Source organism: Xenopus laevis, chromosome 5L (genome assembly GCF_017654675.1).
Source record: "Xenopus laevis strain J_2021 chromosome 5L, Xenopus_laevis_v10.1, whole genome shotgun sequence".
Taxonomy (NCBI): domain Eukaryota; kingdom Metazoa; phylum Chordata; class Amphibia; order Anura; family Pipidae; genus Xenopus; species Xenopus laevis.
Window position 1 is genome coordinate 153,046,916 of NC_054379.1, and position 16,527 is coordinate 153,063,442.

The 16,527-nt window shown below is 38.6% G+C and overlaps 1 protein-coding gene across 1 annotated transcript in view; it reads right to left on the reverse strand.

Moving 5' to 3' along the window:
• smc6.1.L (structural maintenance of chromosomes 6, gene 1 L homeolog) overlaps positions 1-16,527 on the reverse strand; it is a 70,040-nt gene extending 53,513 nt beyond the window's left edge. Inside the window, 11 exon segments of the mRNA NM_001090081.1 lie at positions 411-557; positions 2,995-3,093; positions 3,289-3,408; positions 4,550-4,651; positions 6,256-6,336; positions 7,953-8,014; positions 9,930-10,066; positions 10,948-11,053; positions 12,534-12,651; positions 14,946-15,184; positions 16,499-16,527. Of these exon segments, the coding sequence (NP_001083550.1) occupies positions 411-557; positions 2,995-3,093; positions 3,289-3,408; positions 4,550-4,651; positions 6,256-6,336; positions 7,953-8,014; positions 9,930-10,066; positions 10,948-11,053; positions 12,534-12,651; positions 14,946-15,182 (1,209 nt within the window). The 5' untranslated portion in view covers positions 15,183-15,184; positions 16,499-16,527.

A 16,527-nucleotide genomic window follows, 5' to 3' on the forward strand; every position in this document is an offset into this window, starting at 1 on the left:
AGGTGTTTTACCGACTAGGCCGGTAAAATACCGGCCGGGTGGCAACCCTACTGACAGAACATGACAGATTTATCTTGGCCTTGTTTGAAGGCCGATTTGGAACTTGACCAAAAAGACAATCGATGACAGGTGAATCAGGTTATAGTAAAAATACTATACTAATATTACTACTAATAAAATACTAGTATTAAGAAATAAATGGCAACAGCAGGAATACATTTTATCTATTTCGGGTCCCCTCTCCTTGCTGACAGGGCTTTATCTATAAAGTCTGGATACCCCAATACAGGGAAAAGAATAAAGATTAAAAATCTAGCAGCCACATATTTCTATAGTAAAAACAAATGTTTGGTTATTGTGCAAGACTGGTTAAACTGACAAAGTTTTTTTTTAGAGAGGAAAAGAATTACCTCTGACTCGTTATAGGATTTCCTTTTCTTTTGCACATCCTCTTTTAGACCAATGCCCTGGGGCTTGAGCGCTACAGCTTCCTGCGTGATCTTATCAAGCTCCTCTTGTTTAGCCCGGAACTTCTCTTCAGCATTGATTACTTTGCCCTGAAAGGTAAAGAGTTACATCTATCTGACTAAAGACTTTTACTGACTAATACTGAAAGCCAAGTTGGTAGCATATTGGTCTCTTCAGCTAACTAATCTTATTCAGATATTAAAGGAACCGTTCAGTGTAAAAACAAAAACCAGGCAAAATAAAAAATGTTTCTAATATAGTTAGGGTCCAGGACTTCAAACTTGTCACAGGGGGTCACCATCTTGGAAAGTGTCTGTGACACTCACATGCTCAGTGGGCTCTGAGCAGCTGTTGAGAAGCTAAGCTTAGGGCTCGTCACTAATTATCCAGCAGAAAATGAGGTTGGTCTGTAATATAAGTTGATACTACAAAGCTGATTATTAAATTCTGATGCTAATTGCACTGGTTTCTGTGCTGCCATGTAGTAATTATGTGTATTAATTACTAATCAGCCTTATATTGTGACATTTCTATTCTATGTGTACTGTATATTGTGAGTGGGTCCCTAAGCTCAGTAAGTGACAGCAGCACAGAGCATGTGCAGTGAATCAGCAGAAAAGAAGATGGGGAGCTACTGGGGCATCTTTGGAGACACAGATCTTTTTTTTTTTTAAAGGTTTTTATTTTGCATTTTAAACAAAAAAAAACAAAAAACAAACAATAAACAGCACATATATGCTTTACACTTATTCAGCTCCGTTTACAAGTACTTATATGTATAGCGATGGTTTGAAGAAATAAATAGCCAATAAACTCAATTACGGCAGAGTACTTCTCATAAATCAATCATCCGGAGGGGATGCATGGGGGTTGACTTTTAGCCAAGGGTCCCATATTTTCCCAAATTTCCCAGGTGTTCCCCTAGCATTGTACATCAGTTTAATTAAGGGTAATGTACCATTGATCAAGTCAATCCATTGCTGCAGTGAGGGAGGGTTAGGGCTCATCCATTTCATAATTACTAGTTATTTCGCGTAGAAAAGGATCAACCTCAGAAGTGCTCTGGATTTCTGTAAGGGCACTACCTCATCTATGACACCTAATAGGCAAAACTCCGGGGACTTGATTCCTGGGAAGGAGAGGAAGACATTGGCGTATTGTATGACTTCTGCCCAGTATTCTGCTACTCGAGGACAGTCCCATATCAAATGGAGGAAACCAGCTTCATCCCTGCCACATTTTACACAGGTGGCTCCGTCTAGTTTACCCATGGCTTTGAGCCTCAATGGGGTAATATAAATTTGGTGAATCATTTTAAATTGAATCATTCTGTCTCTGAGTGAAATTAAACAGGGGTATAGGTTATCTATAGCCTCTTCCCATTGGTCCTCCTCTAGAGAAGAAACTGAAAGAACTGAACTGTGCCTGAAATGCATGTCTCAGTTGAAAGTATCGAAAGAATTGTATATGGAGACACGGATCTTTACTGCTAAAGGGCTGTGGTTGCCTTGGGCTGGTACAGAAGCACAAAACATAATGTACAACATTTCTAGCTACTTCTTTCGTTAAGCTTTAGTTCTCCTTTAAATGAAAAAGCCAAGCTAAATGGCCTTAAATACAAAACTGTAGGGTCACACACTGACCTTCATCATGGCAAGTGTTGCCTATACATTGATAACAAAGGACCAAATCTGCCTGCATGGGCTGTTTTAAATTACTCATAACATCTTTATTGTTTTGCTAAGTGTCGTTTCATCTGTTTCCCCAAGAACTATCCCTACTCATCTGTTTAAAAGGTACAAACCCACTTTTTTTTTTTGTTTAACACACAATACAGGTTTGATACTCTGATCAACTGGTTAAAATGATAGGAGGAACTGAGGTTATACACACAACTGCACTGTCTTTCTAAGACTCAGTTATGGTGATATTCTCTTACTGTCATGGGAAAACATCTTTTTCAGAAAGCATCAGTTAATAGTGCTGCTCCAGCAGACTTCTGCACTGAAATCCTTTTTTCAAAAGAGCACTGATTTTTTTATTTTTAATTTTAAAAATCTGACATGGGACTAGACATACTGTCAGTTTCCCAGGTGCCCCCATTCATGTGTCTTGTGCTCTGATAAATTTCAGTCACTCTTTACTGCTGCGCTGCAAGTTGGAGTGATATCACCCCCCCCCCGCTCTCTTCTACCCCAGCAGACTAACAACAGAACTATGTGAAGGTAACCGGATAACAGCTGCCTGGTAGATAGCACTCAATAGTAAAAATCCATGTCCCACTGCAATTCCTTCAGTAACATTGAGTTGGAGAAACAATAGCCTGCCTGAAAGCAAAAATCACGACAGAATCCCTTTAAACATACATTTAATCAGCAGTTCTTTCCACAAATTGGTGAAAAATTACCCTTTTTAGAGGCTTGTGTTATCTGAATAAGCACATAAGGTTATATATAGTGATCCACAAAACACGTACACACGCATACATACACCATCATGTATATAAAATGATATAAGTTTATATACCTGGCATTCTTCTATCTTCTGTTCATACTTCACTGTACGTCCTTCTTCAGTAGAAATTTGCTCTATAAATGGTTTAATCTGTTTCTCTGACTCAGTTACCTAAAATAAACAAAAACATTTTGACAACTGGCAAATTTCATTAAAACTGTTGGTCACACTGCACAAGTGTATGGCTTCCTTCACAAAAAAAAGTACTTGGAGGCTTAGGGACCCCTAGTAATAAAACTCAACATCTTAAAGGGATAACAACAGTGCATTAAATAGGGGTTGTGCTGAACACAAGGAAAAGCTCACCAGGGCCCATGCCATTTTATTCTTTAGATCTTCCAATTTTTCCTTCATCTCTCCCAGTGAGGCAATACTCTTAAACCTCTCCTCTTTTTGTATGCACTCCTGCCGCAGGTCACGAAGTCGCTAGAAAATAAAATTGGCAGGTCCTTAGATTTTGCCTTTATAAAAGAGGCACCCAGAGACTTCAAGGCAAGGGTGCGTTTAGTATCAGATCAGATGTAATATAATGTATATATTTAAGTATGCATAGTATGTGAATAAATATCAGTTAACCTCTCCTTATCACACAGGTCATTAGCTGCCACAGTTAAAGGGGCGGGTCACCTTTAAAGTAACTTTTATTATGATATAGATGACAAAGTCTAAGCAACTTTTCAATTGGTTTTCATTATTTTTTTATAGTTTTATATGTCTTTTTTCTTCTGATCCAAATGGGATTCGCTGTCCCCTTCTAAAAAAAAAACAAATGCTCTGTAAGGCTACAAATGTATTGTTATTGCTATTTTTATTACTGATCCTTCTATTGAGACCCTCTCCTATTCATATTCCAGTCTCTTATTCAAATCAATTTATGGTTGCTAGGGTAAAGCTCCCCATAGACGCGACGATTCTTCTTGCCGAACGACCGATTTTAGGGAAGCCCGACCGATTCTTCGAAATTATCGTGCGGTTAGTGGGATTCGAACGATCGTACATCTTACGATTTAGGCCGTCATCTGTCAGGAAATTGATCGGCCAGGTCAAAAAATCTTTGTCGGTCCCAGTACAATCTATCTATGTTTGCAGGGCCAAGCACGTAGCTCCCCTTTGTTTTCCTGGCAAATTGGTCTTTTTAATTGATGGTAAATTTGTACGATCGTACAATCGTTCTGAGAAGATCGTGGTCTCACGATCAGGATCTGATCTTTTAAAAATCTCAACATCTATGGCCAGCTTTAGTTGGGCCCCAGTTACCAGATTGCTTAAAATGCAAATTGAAGAGCTGCTGAATAAAAAGCTAAACTCAGAAACTTTCAATAATAAAAAATGAAAACAAATTGCACATTATCTCAGAATATCACTCTCTACATCATACTAAAAGTTATTTCAAAGAACAACCCCATTAATGACAATGGAAAACAATCACTTGCCCCTTATTGTTGAAGGAATTAAACTTCCACTATTCCTTTCAACCTTTGTATCATGTAGTTAAGCTTCTCAAGAGCCACAGGTTGAACAACAAGTAATCTATATTTGTACACCTCAGAGACCAATCGGTTCTTACCTCACCACCATTTTCGACTTGATCGTGAGTCCTGGACTTTGTTTCCATGATGTAGGAGTAATCTTCCTTCATCTGCTCCAGCTGTGTTGCTTTCATGAAGAACTGCACAAGAGAATATGCTAGAGTTGGCCAGGTAAAGGTAGGCAAGTACTAGAAAGGCTAGTTAATTGTGGAAACAATAAATGGTTTGTGGGAATGTAGATAAAGGTAAGGAGAGCGAACTTTGCAGTGGTATGCTTTCTAAAATGAGGTGATGTGACAGATAGATGAGAATGTAGGAGTTTAGGAGATTGACGGAGATAGAGGAGCCAATGATAGAAACGAGTGTGGCAGTGGGATATACTGTATACTTTACAAGCTTGATTCGGGGGGGGGGGGCAACAACAGCTTCCAGGTGACACTGAAACCAATGCAGTGTAATGGGTTTTCAATAAGACGTGTTTTATGATATGTTATGATATGTTTTATGATATGATAACTGGGAAATCATATTATAAATAAGATTGTGCTATGCATACAATGAGAGCAGTTGAAATTGTTATGATCTAAGAAGAAATCCGAAGCATTATTTGTCCTTAAGGGTGAAGGCACACAGAGCTACTAGTAGCGGCTACTTATCACGGCTACAAAATAGACAATAGCGGTAATGGATTTGCCAAGACACTACGGGGGTTATTTACTAAACCATGACTTTTTTCTGGCTGAGGTTTTATATTTTATAAAAATTTTTAGAGGAAAAAAAAAACCTTGAATTGTTTGAGATTTATTATACTGCAAAGCTGCAAAAACTCTGAATCCAAAAATTTGCCTTCTCAAACCTGCTGAGGTCATGTAGAAGTCAATGACGGATGTCCCTTTAACTGTTTGAAGATATCGTGATCTGTGCTGGGTTTTGATCGATAATCCGAAAAAATTCAGGGTTTTCGGCCAATACCCAAAATTTTTTTTAAAAAAAATCGAGTGATTTGGCCTTCAAATTTGAAAAATTCTTATGATTTGAGTTTTCAATCTATTTTATCAAGTCTTTTCCCGACCCAACTTTTTCGAGTTATTATAAGATAAAATTGTGGATGGGAGTTTGGTTGAGCCTGGTTTAATAAAAAGATGAGATAAATGTTTGTTTTAGCAGAGACAATTCTCAGTGTCTAATTTTGTTATGATGCATATTGCATATTTTCTGTTAATTCAATAACGTTATGTCACTGCTAAAATACTAATGTTTACATAAGGCATGTTATATATTAAAAGGAAGTTGCTACTTTGAAAGCTCAGCCAATGATAAACAAAACTCCACAGAATTAAGAGGGGTTCCCAAACTTTTTCATATAACTGTATATAATATATAATGTATGTGAAGGTATGGAGGGGTGTGTGTATGGATGCTGGGTTTTCATTTGGAGGGGTTGAACTTGATGGACTTTGTCTTTTTTTAACCTGATCTAACTATCTTACTATATGTGTCTATGGCAGGGTATTTTTGTAGCCACAAAAGTAGATGCTACTAGTAACTGGAGCTACTCCATTGCGCTGGATTTTAGGGTCAGGTTTTTGACCAATGCAGTGTGGGGAGGGAGAGGGGTTGATGACAGTTAAGGGGGGGCTTTTGTTACTGGGGGGGGTTAGTTTTTCTTTAAAAATATACTGAAAGACAAGTGCAAGGAGGGATAGGTGTTAACAGCCTAGAGTAAGATTAGTACTCAACTCACCTTATACTTGTCCGATTCATTCTTAGACTGAAGGAAATGTTTACTCATCTCTTGAGTTAGAACAGACACTGGGTTATCTACCTATAAGAGGAACAGTGCAAAGTATCTAGTAAAGAAACAGTTTGTACAAAAGTTATTTTACTTTAATTTTTAAAGTAATATCCATCTGTGAAAATAGTTAAACATTGCCCCCTCACATGTCCGGCTATTAAAGCAATACTGGAGCGTTTGAGACCTAGGCATAACTATGGGTTATACACATCTGAGTTCTTGCAGTTCTAACTGGGTGTGTTCTCTGTATGCGGTCTTCGTGGAGGACTACAGACATCAAAATACCTACTCATGGCAGTAGCTTTTCCTTTAATACACTCACTACGGCATACTATAGTGAAACAGATCAAGCAGTGCTCAAGAACATGGATTTCTAGCATTCTTAATCAATAGTCATCTCAGTGGAACTCGAGTTAATCCCCTGTATCAGTTGAAATACCTGTTTATTTAGCACTTCATTTTTTATTTGTCATCTAAGTGAAGTCATTAATGTCAGGAGCGCCGTTGGTGCTCCCGTCTCCGGCGCTGCCCCATCCAAGATGGTGGCGCCCAAGAACCACGTGGGCCTACGCCAGCGTCCTGCCATTTAGTCAGCTACCGAAGTCAATTTAGAGAAAAGTTCTGTGTCCCACAAAAATTATGCTGATCGAAGACGGAAAACTTCTCCTTTGTAAAAAGTTGGGGACAAAGTGTGGCTTTCGACGAGAAACTTTCACCTCAAAGTTCCTTTCCCCCAAGTTGGGTCCAAAATTTGTTGGTCCATTCCCCATTGTGGAAATTGTTAATGCCGTGGCTATCAGACTTCAGCTTCTCCCTGAGATGTGAATACCTAACGTGTTCCATGCATCTCCGGTGAAACCAGCATTCAGCAGAAGATTCTCTTCGGAGCAATCGCCTCCTGTTTCTATCTCTGTGGAAGGTCAACAAGAATACAAAGTGGAAAAAAATTTGGGCCATTGCAATTCCTGATCCAATTGAAGGTTTTCGGCCCTGAGGAGTGCTCTTGGATTAAACAGGCTGATACGGGAGTTCTACAAACAGTTTCCAAGAAAACCACGAGTTGGTGGTCTCTGGCGACGTCCCATCCATGCTGTCGGCGCCCACGAACCACGTGGGCAGACGCCGACGTGATGGCGTCTGGCGTGAAATTTGAAAATAAAAGGACTTCCAGGTCACTGGTTCAAGATCCGATTGCTGAATCGTGTTCCTGGGTTTCCTAAATTCATAATTTACTGTTTCCTGGATTCCTGACCCTCTGCTAGACTCTGATTCTTGCTGCCTGCCTTGTTGAACTCTTGCCTGAACTTGACTACCCTACACTGGACCCCTTTGGATACTGCAAGACTTTTTATACAATTAATAAGGACCCATTCTCACCGTGTACAATGTTCTGATGTCCTCCTTGTTCATAATAATGAGCAGGCCCAGTGACAACCGTTTATAAAGCCTATGCTAGTACCTTTCGATATTTCCCAAATGATTCAAAGGTTAATAAAGAAATCTTGCTCGGTTTAACCAAACAAACCTATTTGACCTACAATCTAGTTGGGCTACCACGGGTTGTCACAAAAGCAATACTGCTGGCAGAATAAGCAGATCTGCTACGGTTTCCAGTTTTATATACATAAACTACAAATCTCATTTACCTGTATATTGAAATGATCAAGAATTGCTGTAAGCTCCTCTTTCTTGTTAGAAACTACAGCACCTACAAGGAAAAAAAAAATATTATTTATTGTCTTTTCATTAGATATATGTAACACTTGCTGTATATTCATTCAATGTCTCATTTGGGTGGTAAAATAAGTTCCCTTTGTAGCCCTAAGAATGTGTTAGAAGGTTGAAACACAATCTGTGAATAAAGAAACGATTGTTATTCCAGTAGAAGCACAGAATGGAACTGGTAAAACAGTAGAAGCTACACTCCATAAACCTAAACATCCTCACGGGGATTCGTAAAGCATATTATATCAAGGTGATTAACTGCTGCATGAGACTATAGTCCATTTTACGAAGTCTCATGGGATCCACTGGGATTTGGATTGGCAAATACAATTTTTATTATTATTATTTTACAAATGTTCTCATGCAGTCATCACTTGTGCATTTAACATATTTGCAGAATGTCATATGTGATGCGGCTACTTGAGGACACTGCTACAAAATGGTTTACGTGAAAGACGTGAAACATAAAAAAATTATATACATTATTGCATACGTACAATTATTTGGTATTACAGCACAAAACCTTAAAGGGGTCGTTCACCTTTAAGTTAACTTTTAGTATATTATGGAATGGCTAATGGTAAGTAACTTCATTTTTTCTTTTACAGTTTTTAATTATTTGCCTTCTTCTCCTGACTCTTTCCAGTTTCCAAATGGGGGTCACTGACCCCATCTAAAAAAAAAAACAACAAATGCTTGGTAAGGCTACAAATGTATTGTATTGTTTTTGTTACTGATTTTTCTATTCTGGCTTCTTCTATCCACATTCCAGTCTGTTATTCAAATCAATGCTTGGTTTCTAGAGTAATTTGGACCCTAGCAACCAGATTGCTGAAATTGCGGGAGAGCTGCTGAATAAAAAGCTAAATAACTAAAAAAAACACAACTAATAAAAAATGAAAACCAATAGCAAAAAGAATTTCACTCTTGACATCATAGTAAAAGTTAATTCAAAGGTGAATTTAATTCTTTTAAATTCCAGTTTCATAATAACCTTTATTTAGAAATTACAACAAAGATATACATTGTACATCTCACAGGCTTACACAGCCCTGTTGTTAGACACTGCTGAGGTTCTGAAGTTATCAAGCTCACTTATTAAACCATTAGTTTTTTTTTCTTATGTGATTTTTTTTGGTTTACCTTTTTAACTGTTTTTAACAGAAAGAGAAAAACAAACAACAGAAAAAGATAGCTGGGTAATTAATATTCGGTGCCATTATCTTTCATACATTCTTATATCTTCTATAAGTATTTAATCTTTATAATATATAATTTTAAAAATAAAATGTTTTCCCATAGGTCTCGAAGATTTGTGCTTTTGTTTACTAATGCAAAACAGTCTTTTTTTTCAGTTGTTTGCTACCATCTAGTGGTGGCCATAAATATTATATTGTATTATATTATATTCTAGAGTCTAAGCTACCAGAATCTAATGAGAGGGCATAAATCTTTAATAAAAAACACCAACATAAGGGGAAAATATATTGGCAGTAGTCTCCACTACTTTTTAAAACACACGAGTCTATGATGGATAGCAGGTCTAAACTGAGATTCCGAACAGGCCCTAGAATTTCAAGTACATAGAAGCCCAAACAGGCCTAATAGTATTTGCCTTTGGCATCTAACAGCAGTCCCTCAGGCATTTGTCAGAATGTACACATAACCAGTCCAGGCCTGGTGGAGAGAATAGTTTCAAGGTTCACCAAATGCATTGGCACTGGTAGTGGAAATGTCCAAAACAATGCAGGGTCAGTCTTCTCCACGGTTGCAAAAATGTATTTTACTTCTTTTCATATTTCCTTTGCATAAAGTTTTTGCACATTGATCTAGACCAACACCAATAGCTCATCACTATTGAAAACTTTAGAAGCCAAAGAAGGACACCAATCGCTTACCTGTAGCACTTTTTAGCTTGTATGTGCGACTGCCGTCGGTAGTTAGTCGCTGCTGAACTGTTATAGAGTTTCCAAATACATCGGGCTTGTAGGCATCTTGCCCTCTGTTTCGTAATGTAATAGAGATCTCTGCAAACCTAAAGAGAGATTTATAGATTTATGCAAAATCAGTTGCCGCTATATGTATTAAGATCCCATCTGTAAGATTCCCTATATGATTCCAGTCCCTATATGATCAGTTAGATATTGCTTAAAGGACAAGGAAAGTTAAACTAAAGAATTAGGCTAGAAATGTTGTACATTATGTTTTGTGCTTCTGTACCAGCCCAAGGCAACCACAGCCCTTTAGCAGTAAAGATCCTTGTCACCAAAGATGCCCCAGTAGCTCCCCATCTTCTTTTCTGCTGATTCACTGCACATGCTCTGTACTGCTGTCACTTACTGAGCTTAGGGACCCACTCACAATATACAGTGCACATAGAATAGGAATTTCACAATATAAGGCTGATTAATAATTAATACAGATAATTACTACATGGCAGCACAGAAACCAGTGCAATTAGCATCAGAATTTAATAATCAGCCCTGTAACATCAGCTTATATAACAGACAAACCTCATTTTCTGCTGGATAATTAGTGACGACCCCTAAGCTTAGCTTCTCAACAGCTGCTCAGAGCCCACTGAGCATGTGAGTGTCACAGACACTTTCCAAGATGGTGACCCCCTGTGACAAGTTTGAAGTCCTGGATCATTGCTGCTATTGACAAGCTGAAATTTTAGGCTGGTGCAATAAGGTCAGTATATAAAACATGGCATTTTTAGCCATATTCATTTTAGGGTCTAATTCTCCGTTAAGCAGCTGGTTCTTAAGAGAAGATATCAGGGATCATGACGCACTGATCTAATGTAACTACGTTTTAGGCCTACCATTTATTTTACTAAAACACACAATGCTACCTGATAGCTATGATACTCTGATTCAGTAATTGTGTAGATAAGAAAGAATTAGCACTCACGTTTGTCCTTCCTTGACAAACCCCTTTATTGATGATCCTCTGTTGGTAATGGCGGCTTTTCCACCCAAGCCCACAATGAGAGCCGTCAATACCGCACTTTTGCCACCTTGGAAAAATAAAACAGGAAAACAGAATATTTTAGCTTTTCTTTTTTTAAGTGGCATTTAAGACCTTTTATACATTCATAACAATGACTGAAATGTTATACGATATGGATAAGTATTCACATGCATTCAATAGGTTATTTGTGCTTATAGTATATTGAAGTCATTAGCACATATTTGCTTTTGAAAATAAGACTGTGCCATTGATCATGAATTGGTTCACCTTTGAGGTAACTTTTATTAGGTTATAGAACGTTCAATTCTAAGCAACTTCAATTGGTTTTCTTTATTTTTTATAGTTTTATAGCCGTCTTTTTCTTCTGGCTATTTGCAGCTTTCATAAGGGTGTCGCTGTCCCCTTCTAAAAAGTCTCTTTAAGGCTACAAATGTATTGTTACTTTTTATTACTCATCCTTCTATTCAGACTCTCTTCTATTCATATTCAAGTGTCTTATTCAAACCAATGCATAGTTGCTAGGGTAATGTGGGCCCTAGTTACCAAGATGCAAATTCAAGAGCTGCTGAATAAAAAGCTAAATAACTCAAAAACCTTCAATAATAAAAAAATAAAACAAATTGCAAATGATCTCAGAATATCACTTTCTACATCATACTAAAAGCCATCTCAAAGGTGTACAACCCCTTTAATGCATAATATACTATAAGTCTAATGGCACAAAGGGATATTCTCCAAAGGTATATTTAAAAACGTCCAAAACCAATACTTCTCATTCGATTTAATAGTAAATTTACTGCTGCGTTGTTACAAACACTTTTCAGCCTGAATATGCATATTCTGGGGCTTGAAAGCACCAATTCTTATTTCTTTTTTTTTCTGTGTGAGTGTGCGGTTCTTTTAACCCTGCCTTTGCATATGCAATTTAGGGTTCAGATTCGGTTTAAGATTTGGCCTAAATCTTTGATGAAAGAGTTGGGATCAGGCAGAAATATATAGGATTTAAGTATCTTTTAATATAAACAAGTCCTACCTACTCAGAAGCCATGTTCCAATATCTTGCGCTGATGAGATCTAACAAGATGGAGACAGGCTGTCTGCAAGTTTGGATATATGGCTCTGAGCTATTGGGCTGTATCTGTGCTATAAAAGCAGCGGTTCTGGATGCAGAGTTGGCCAAAGGGACATAAAGGAGTGATTTGCATGTCTCCACCCATGAGCTATGTATATGGCACGGGGAAAGTAAGTATCTTCTATTTTCAAGAAGGCTTTATGCTGCATGTCTTTCGCATGAAAGGCTTTTTGGCTGCTTAACAGGCTAGGCTCTTGTTGCGTTGTACTTATTTTTCTCCCTCTCTCTCTTTAATAACATACAAAACAAATTACAGCAATTCGATCACATCATCAGGATATCAAAATGCTGGAATTTCTTTAGTTTGTTTATTAAAATCAGTTACTCTGACCCTGTTGAGTGCTCCTCCGTGTTCCATATACATAAATGTATACATAATAGAGTACATACTTACTCCCATTATTTCCTATAACAAAGTTAACATTCGGTCCAAAGCGAAAAGGTCCCAGCATTGAATGACACATGAAGTTTCTCAGAAAGATGGATTCAATGATCCCAACGTCACCTGTGCCCTTTGAAACCAAAATGGAAGAAGAAAGTTATCACTTGGCTGCGATCAACCCCTCAACTGTGTTACACGTATAATACAAAGACTTTCTGTTTAAATCCAAGAAAGTAAAACAAAAACAAGGATTTAAACCTTTAGCTGCATGGTGTTTAACTTGTCATTTGTAAACATATCCCAAGTACAAACATTATTAGAAGTTGATACGAGTAAATATGGACACTAACAAATGCTTTAACTCTATGCAACAAGGGTTAAAACTAGTCAACAGTAGTTACTCGCGAAAATAAAAGCTTCATCTTGCTGGATTAAGAAATTTTCTAAATATAATTAATTAAAAATTCTGTACCATTTATGAAATAATTAAGTTATTCTTCATTCTCCCCCTCTCAGCAACCTGTCTCTCTTCATTCTGTCTTCATGCATTAGGTGGAGCCAGTTTTTGATTGATGGTTAGGTCTAATACAGCCTTGGGGGGGGGGGGATTGCACCCTTAACCTAGGTGCTCACTCTTTAAAGGAACAGTAACGTCAAAAAATAAAAGTATTTTAAAGTAATGAAAATATAATGCAGTGTTGCCCTGCACTAGTAAAACTGCTGTGTTTGCTTAAGAAACACTACTATAGTTTATATAAATAAGCTGCTGTGTAGCAATGGGGGCAGCCATTCAAAGGAGAAAGGCTCAGGTTACACAGCAGATAGCAGATAAGATGTCTGTCTGTCTAATGGTGTTATCTTTTATCCATTAGTTAACCTGTGCCATATAGCCATTTTTCAATTTCCGCCATTGCTCCACAGCAGCTTGTTTATATGAACTATAGTAGTGTTTCTGAAGCAAACACATCAGTTTTACCAGTGCAGGGCAACACTACATGATATTTTCATTACTTTAAAACACTTACATTTTTTGGTGTTACTGTTCCTTTAAAAATAACCGGCTCTAATGGAAATCCTGTTTTGTCAGAGTCTGTTATCTTTTGTTTGTGCTGGAGTTAGTTACAATAGTTATTCTGCTAAGAAAGGGAGCCCCCCCCCCCTAAAAGATATATTAGACCGGTCAATCAAAATGTGACCCACCATGAAGAGAGCATTGAGAGTGACAGGTTGCGGAGAGTGAAATACTGAAGAGTAACTTGATTATTTCTTAAACGGTACAGATTTAAAATTGAACGTATGTAGAGAGTGTCTTATTTCTCAATTTAGAAATAGATCCCCTTTAAGCTGACCATACATGAGCCGATATAATCATAGGAAATGAAGTTTAGTGGATAGTACAGGTTAGACAATTTATGTAAGATAACGATAATAGCTTTGCATGTATCTGTTAATATCCAGGGGTGACGATGTTATACCACGGTTGTCTGTCAATTAATGGCCAGAACATTGTCTGATTTGTTATTTTTCCTACTTAAATCCTTCAATTTAAATCAGAATGCTCCGTTTTAGATTACTGCATTAAAATTGTACACTCAATATCCGAATGTTTGTCATATGATGAATAAAATCTGAACCTGTATGGCCAGCTTTAATCATAAGCTCTATAATATAGCAGGAAAAGTGTAAAGCTATTTTGGACGAGTTTAAAAGCGAAACTAAAGGTCCAAAATAACTTTTGCTCACATCAGTTACTTGTATAACAAACAGCTGCTATGCTGTACCACAAAACATACAGCTTTATGCCACATAAGATACAGACCCGTTATAAAGCTTCACTAGTTATCCAGATATCACCAATATTGCCCATAATCTGAACATAAAGTGGGTTTGGATACCTTTGTCCCAGGCAGAGTATAATGCATTCATTTGAACACAGAGATTTAGGGTGGTGCCCCAGGAACCCAGAAATTTAAATTTTTCCTGCACAGGGAGCTAGCCTTTACTTACCCTTTAATTACATACAAAAATAAAACATTTGTATATTGCTTTTGAAACTTCAGTATCCTGCATGGGCTACAAGAAAATTCCCAGTTTTTTTGTCTTTGTAATGTGTTCCTGGGAAAGTCATTTAGACAATATTCCAAGGAGTAGCAAAAATCGTATTTGAAGCCTAGCAGGGTAGTACAGGTGGCTTTGTAAGTATGCATATCTTTATGTATATAGTACTGCTTGTATACACAGAACTGTACATTTTTACGGTGTATAGGCTATATATAAGCTACAGCGACAAGAAGTATGAAGTATAAGCATATAGGGAGAGCCTATATTAGGATGGAGTTAATAGCACTGAAATGGCTACAATAAAAAATACAAATGAATTTGTTCATTATTCTCTGGGATCATAAATATGTATTTGCAACTTACTGACTGAGATGCACTGACACGCTGAGAAGAAGCGAAGGACACTGAATTCTCATGGTCACTGTCTGCGTGTGAGTTATCGGCTTCTTTCCTTTGCTTTTTGCGCTGTCCATAGTCATTAGAGACACTGGGTCCGGCCTGACCATAATCCTCCTCATCGTATGGGTCGTCCACCTCTTGCCTTTGTTTTTTCCTTTGTGAAGAGGGAGCGATGGGGCTGCCATCTTTTCTCTTGCCCATTACTGCACAAGGAAAGCAGAGAGGGACAAATCACTGGACAGTTAACACCATGACAGTTGCTTCACCTCATGTTTAATACAAAGACAATAAAGAGTTGTTAGGTGGCTATCTGCATCCCCCAAACACTTCTTGCTCTACCTGCAGCTCCCAAACACATCTTGCTCTACCTGCATCCCCCAAACACTTCTTGCACTAGCTGCAGCCCCCAAACACATCTTACTCTACCTGCATCCCCCCAAACACTTCTTGCTCTACCTGCAGCCCCCAAACACTTCTTGCACTACCTGCAGCCCCAAAACATTTCTTGCTCTTCCTGCATCCCCCAAACATTTCTTGCTCTACCTGCATCCCCCAAACTCTTGCCCTGTCATGCTCTGGTCTCCAGGGCCACACCACGGTCTTGACCCAGACTGACAAACTGTGGCACCAAGCAGCGGTGGCGCAAAGAAAAAGCTGCCGGGTTGCACAACTGTCAGTGTTTGATCCCACCCACCCCTGAGAATAGGGGAATCCACCAAGCGGTGATAGATGTCTTTTACATCGGTCACAGGGCCCAAAAAGGCTACAACAGGCAGTTCAGCAGTTGCCATGACTACACAGTTCCATTGGCTACAAAAGAACTGACAAAGCAAAATGCACTATACCTGAATGAATGAGGCATGTGCCTAAAATGCTACTCCTACAAGCAGGCCCGGACTGGCAATGTGTGGGTCTACCATAAGATGCCATAGAAAGTCACTATTTAGTGGGCTGGTGGGGAGCTGATTGGGCCTCTGTGTATTTGGAATGTCAGGGCCTATTTTGACTCCCAGTCCAGACCTGTATTAGAAGTGGGCTCAGGACAATAGCCAACAAGGCTTATAATGATTATAATGATGAGCAGTTACAGGCAAGTGTGGAGCTTGCAGGTGTCAGTGGGATGTCACATGTCTGTATCAGCCCCATGTCTATGATTTATGTGCCAATCTGCCTCTGCTGTGAGACTGACAGGAGTCTCACTAACTTGCTAAATACACTCCCCTGTTGTACAGCTCCAAACCTGCGGCCCCTGATCCCCAACTACTGCCCTGAGAGACTGATCAAGCCTGACCAACCACAACAAACAATAACTCTACCACAGCACTCCTCTCACTAAATGCAGAACTACAGTTCCCAGCATCCTCTATAAACATGTCCATAAGCTTCTCAGCCAGATAACTTCAGCCCCTCACTCAGTGCAACTACAACCCCGCGTTATTTCTTGCCACTCAGTCATACAAGTATCAGAACCTTACCCACTACTCCCAGGCCGCAGCTTCGACTCCACAGAAACTCACCACTTAGTTATACCGGTCCCGGCTCACAC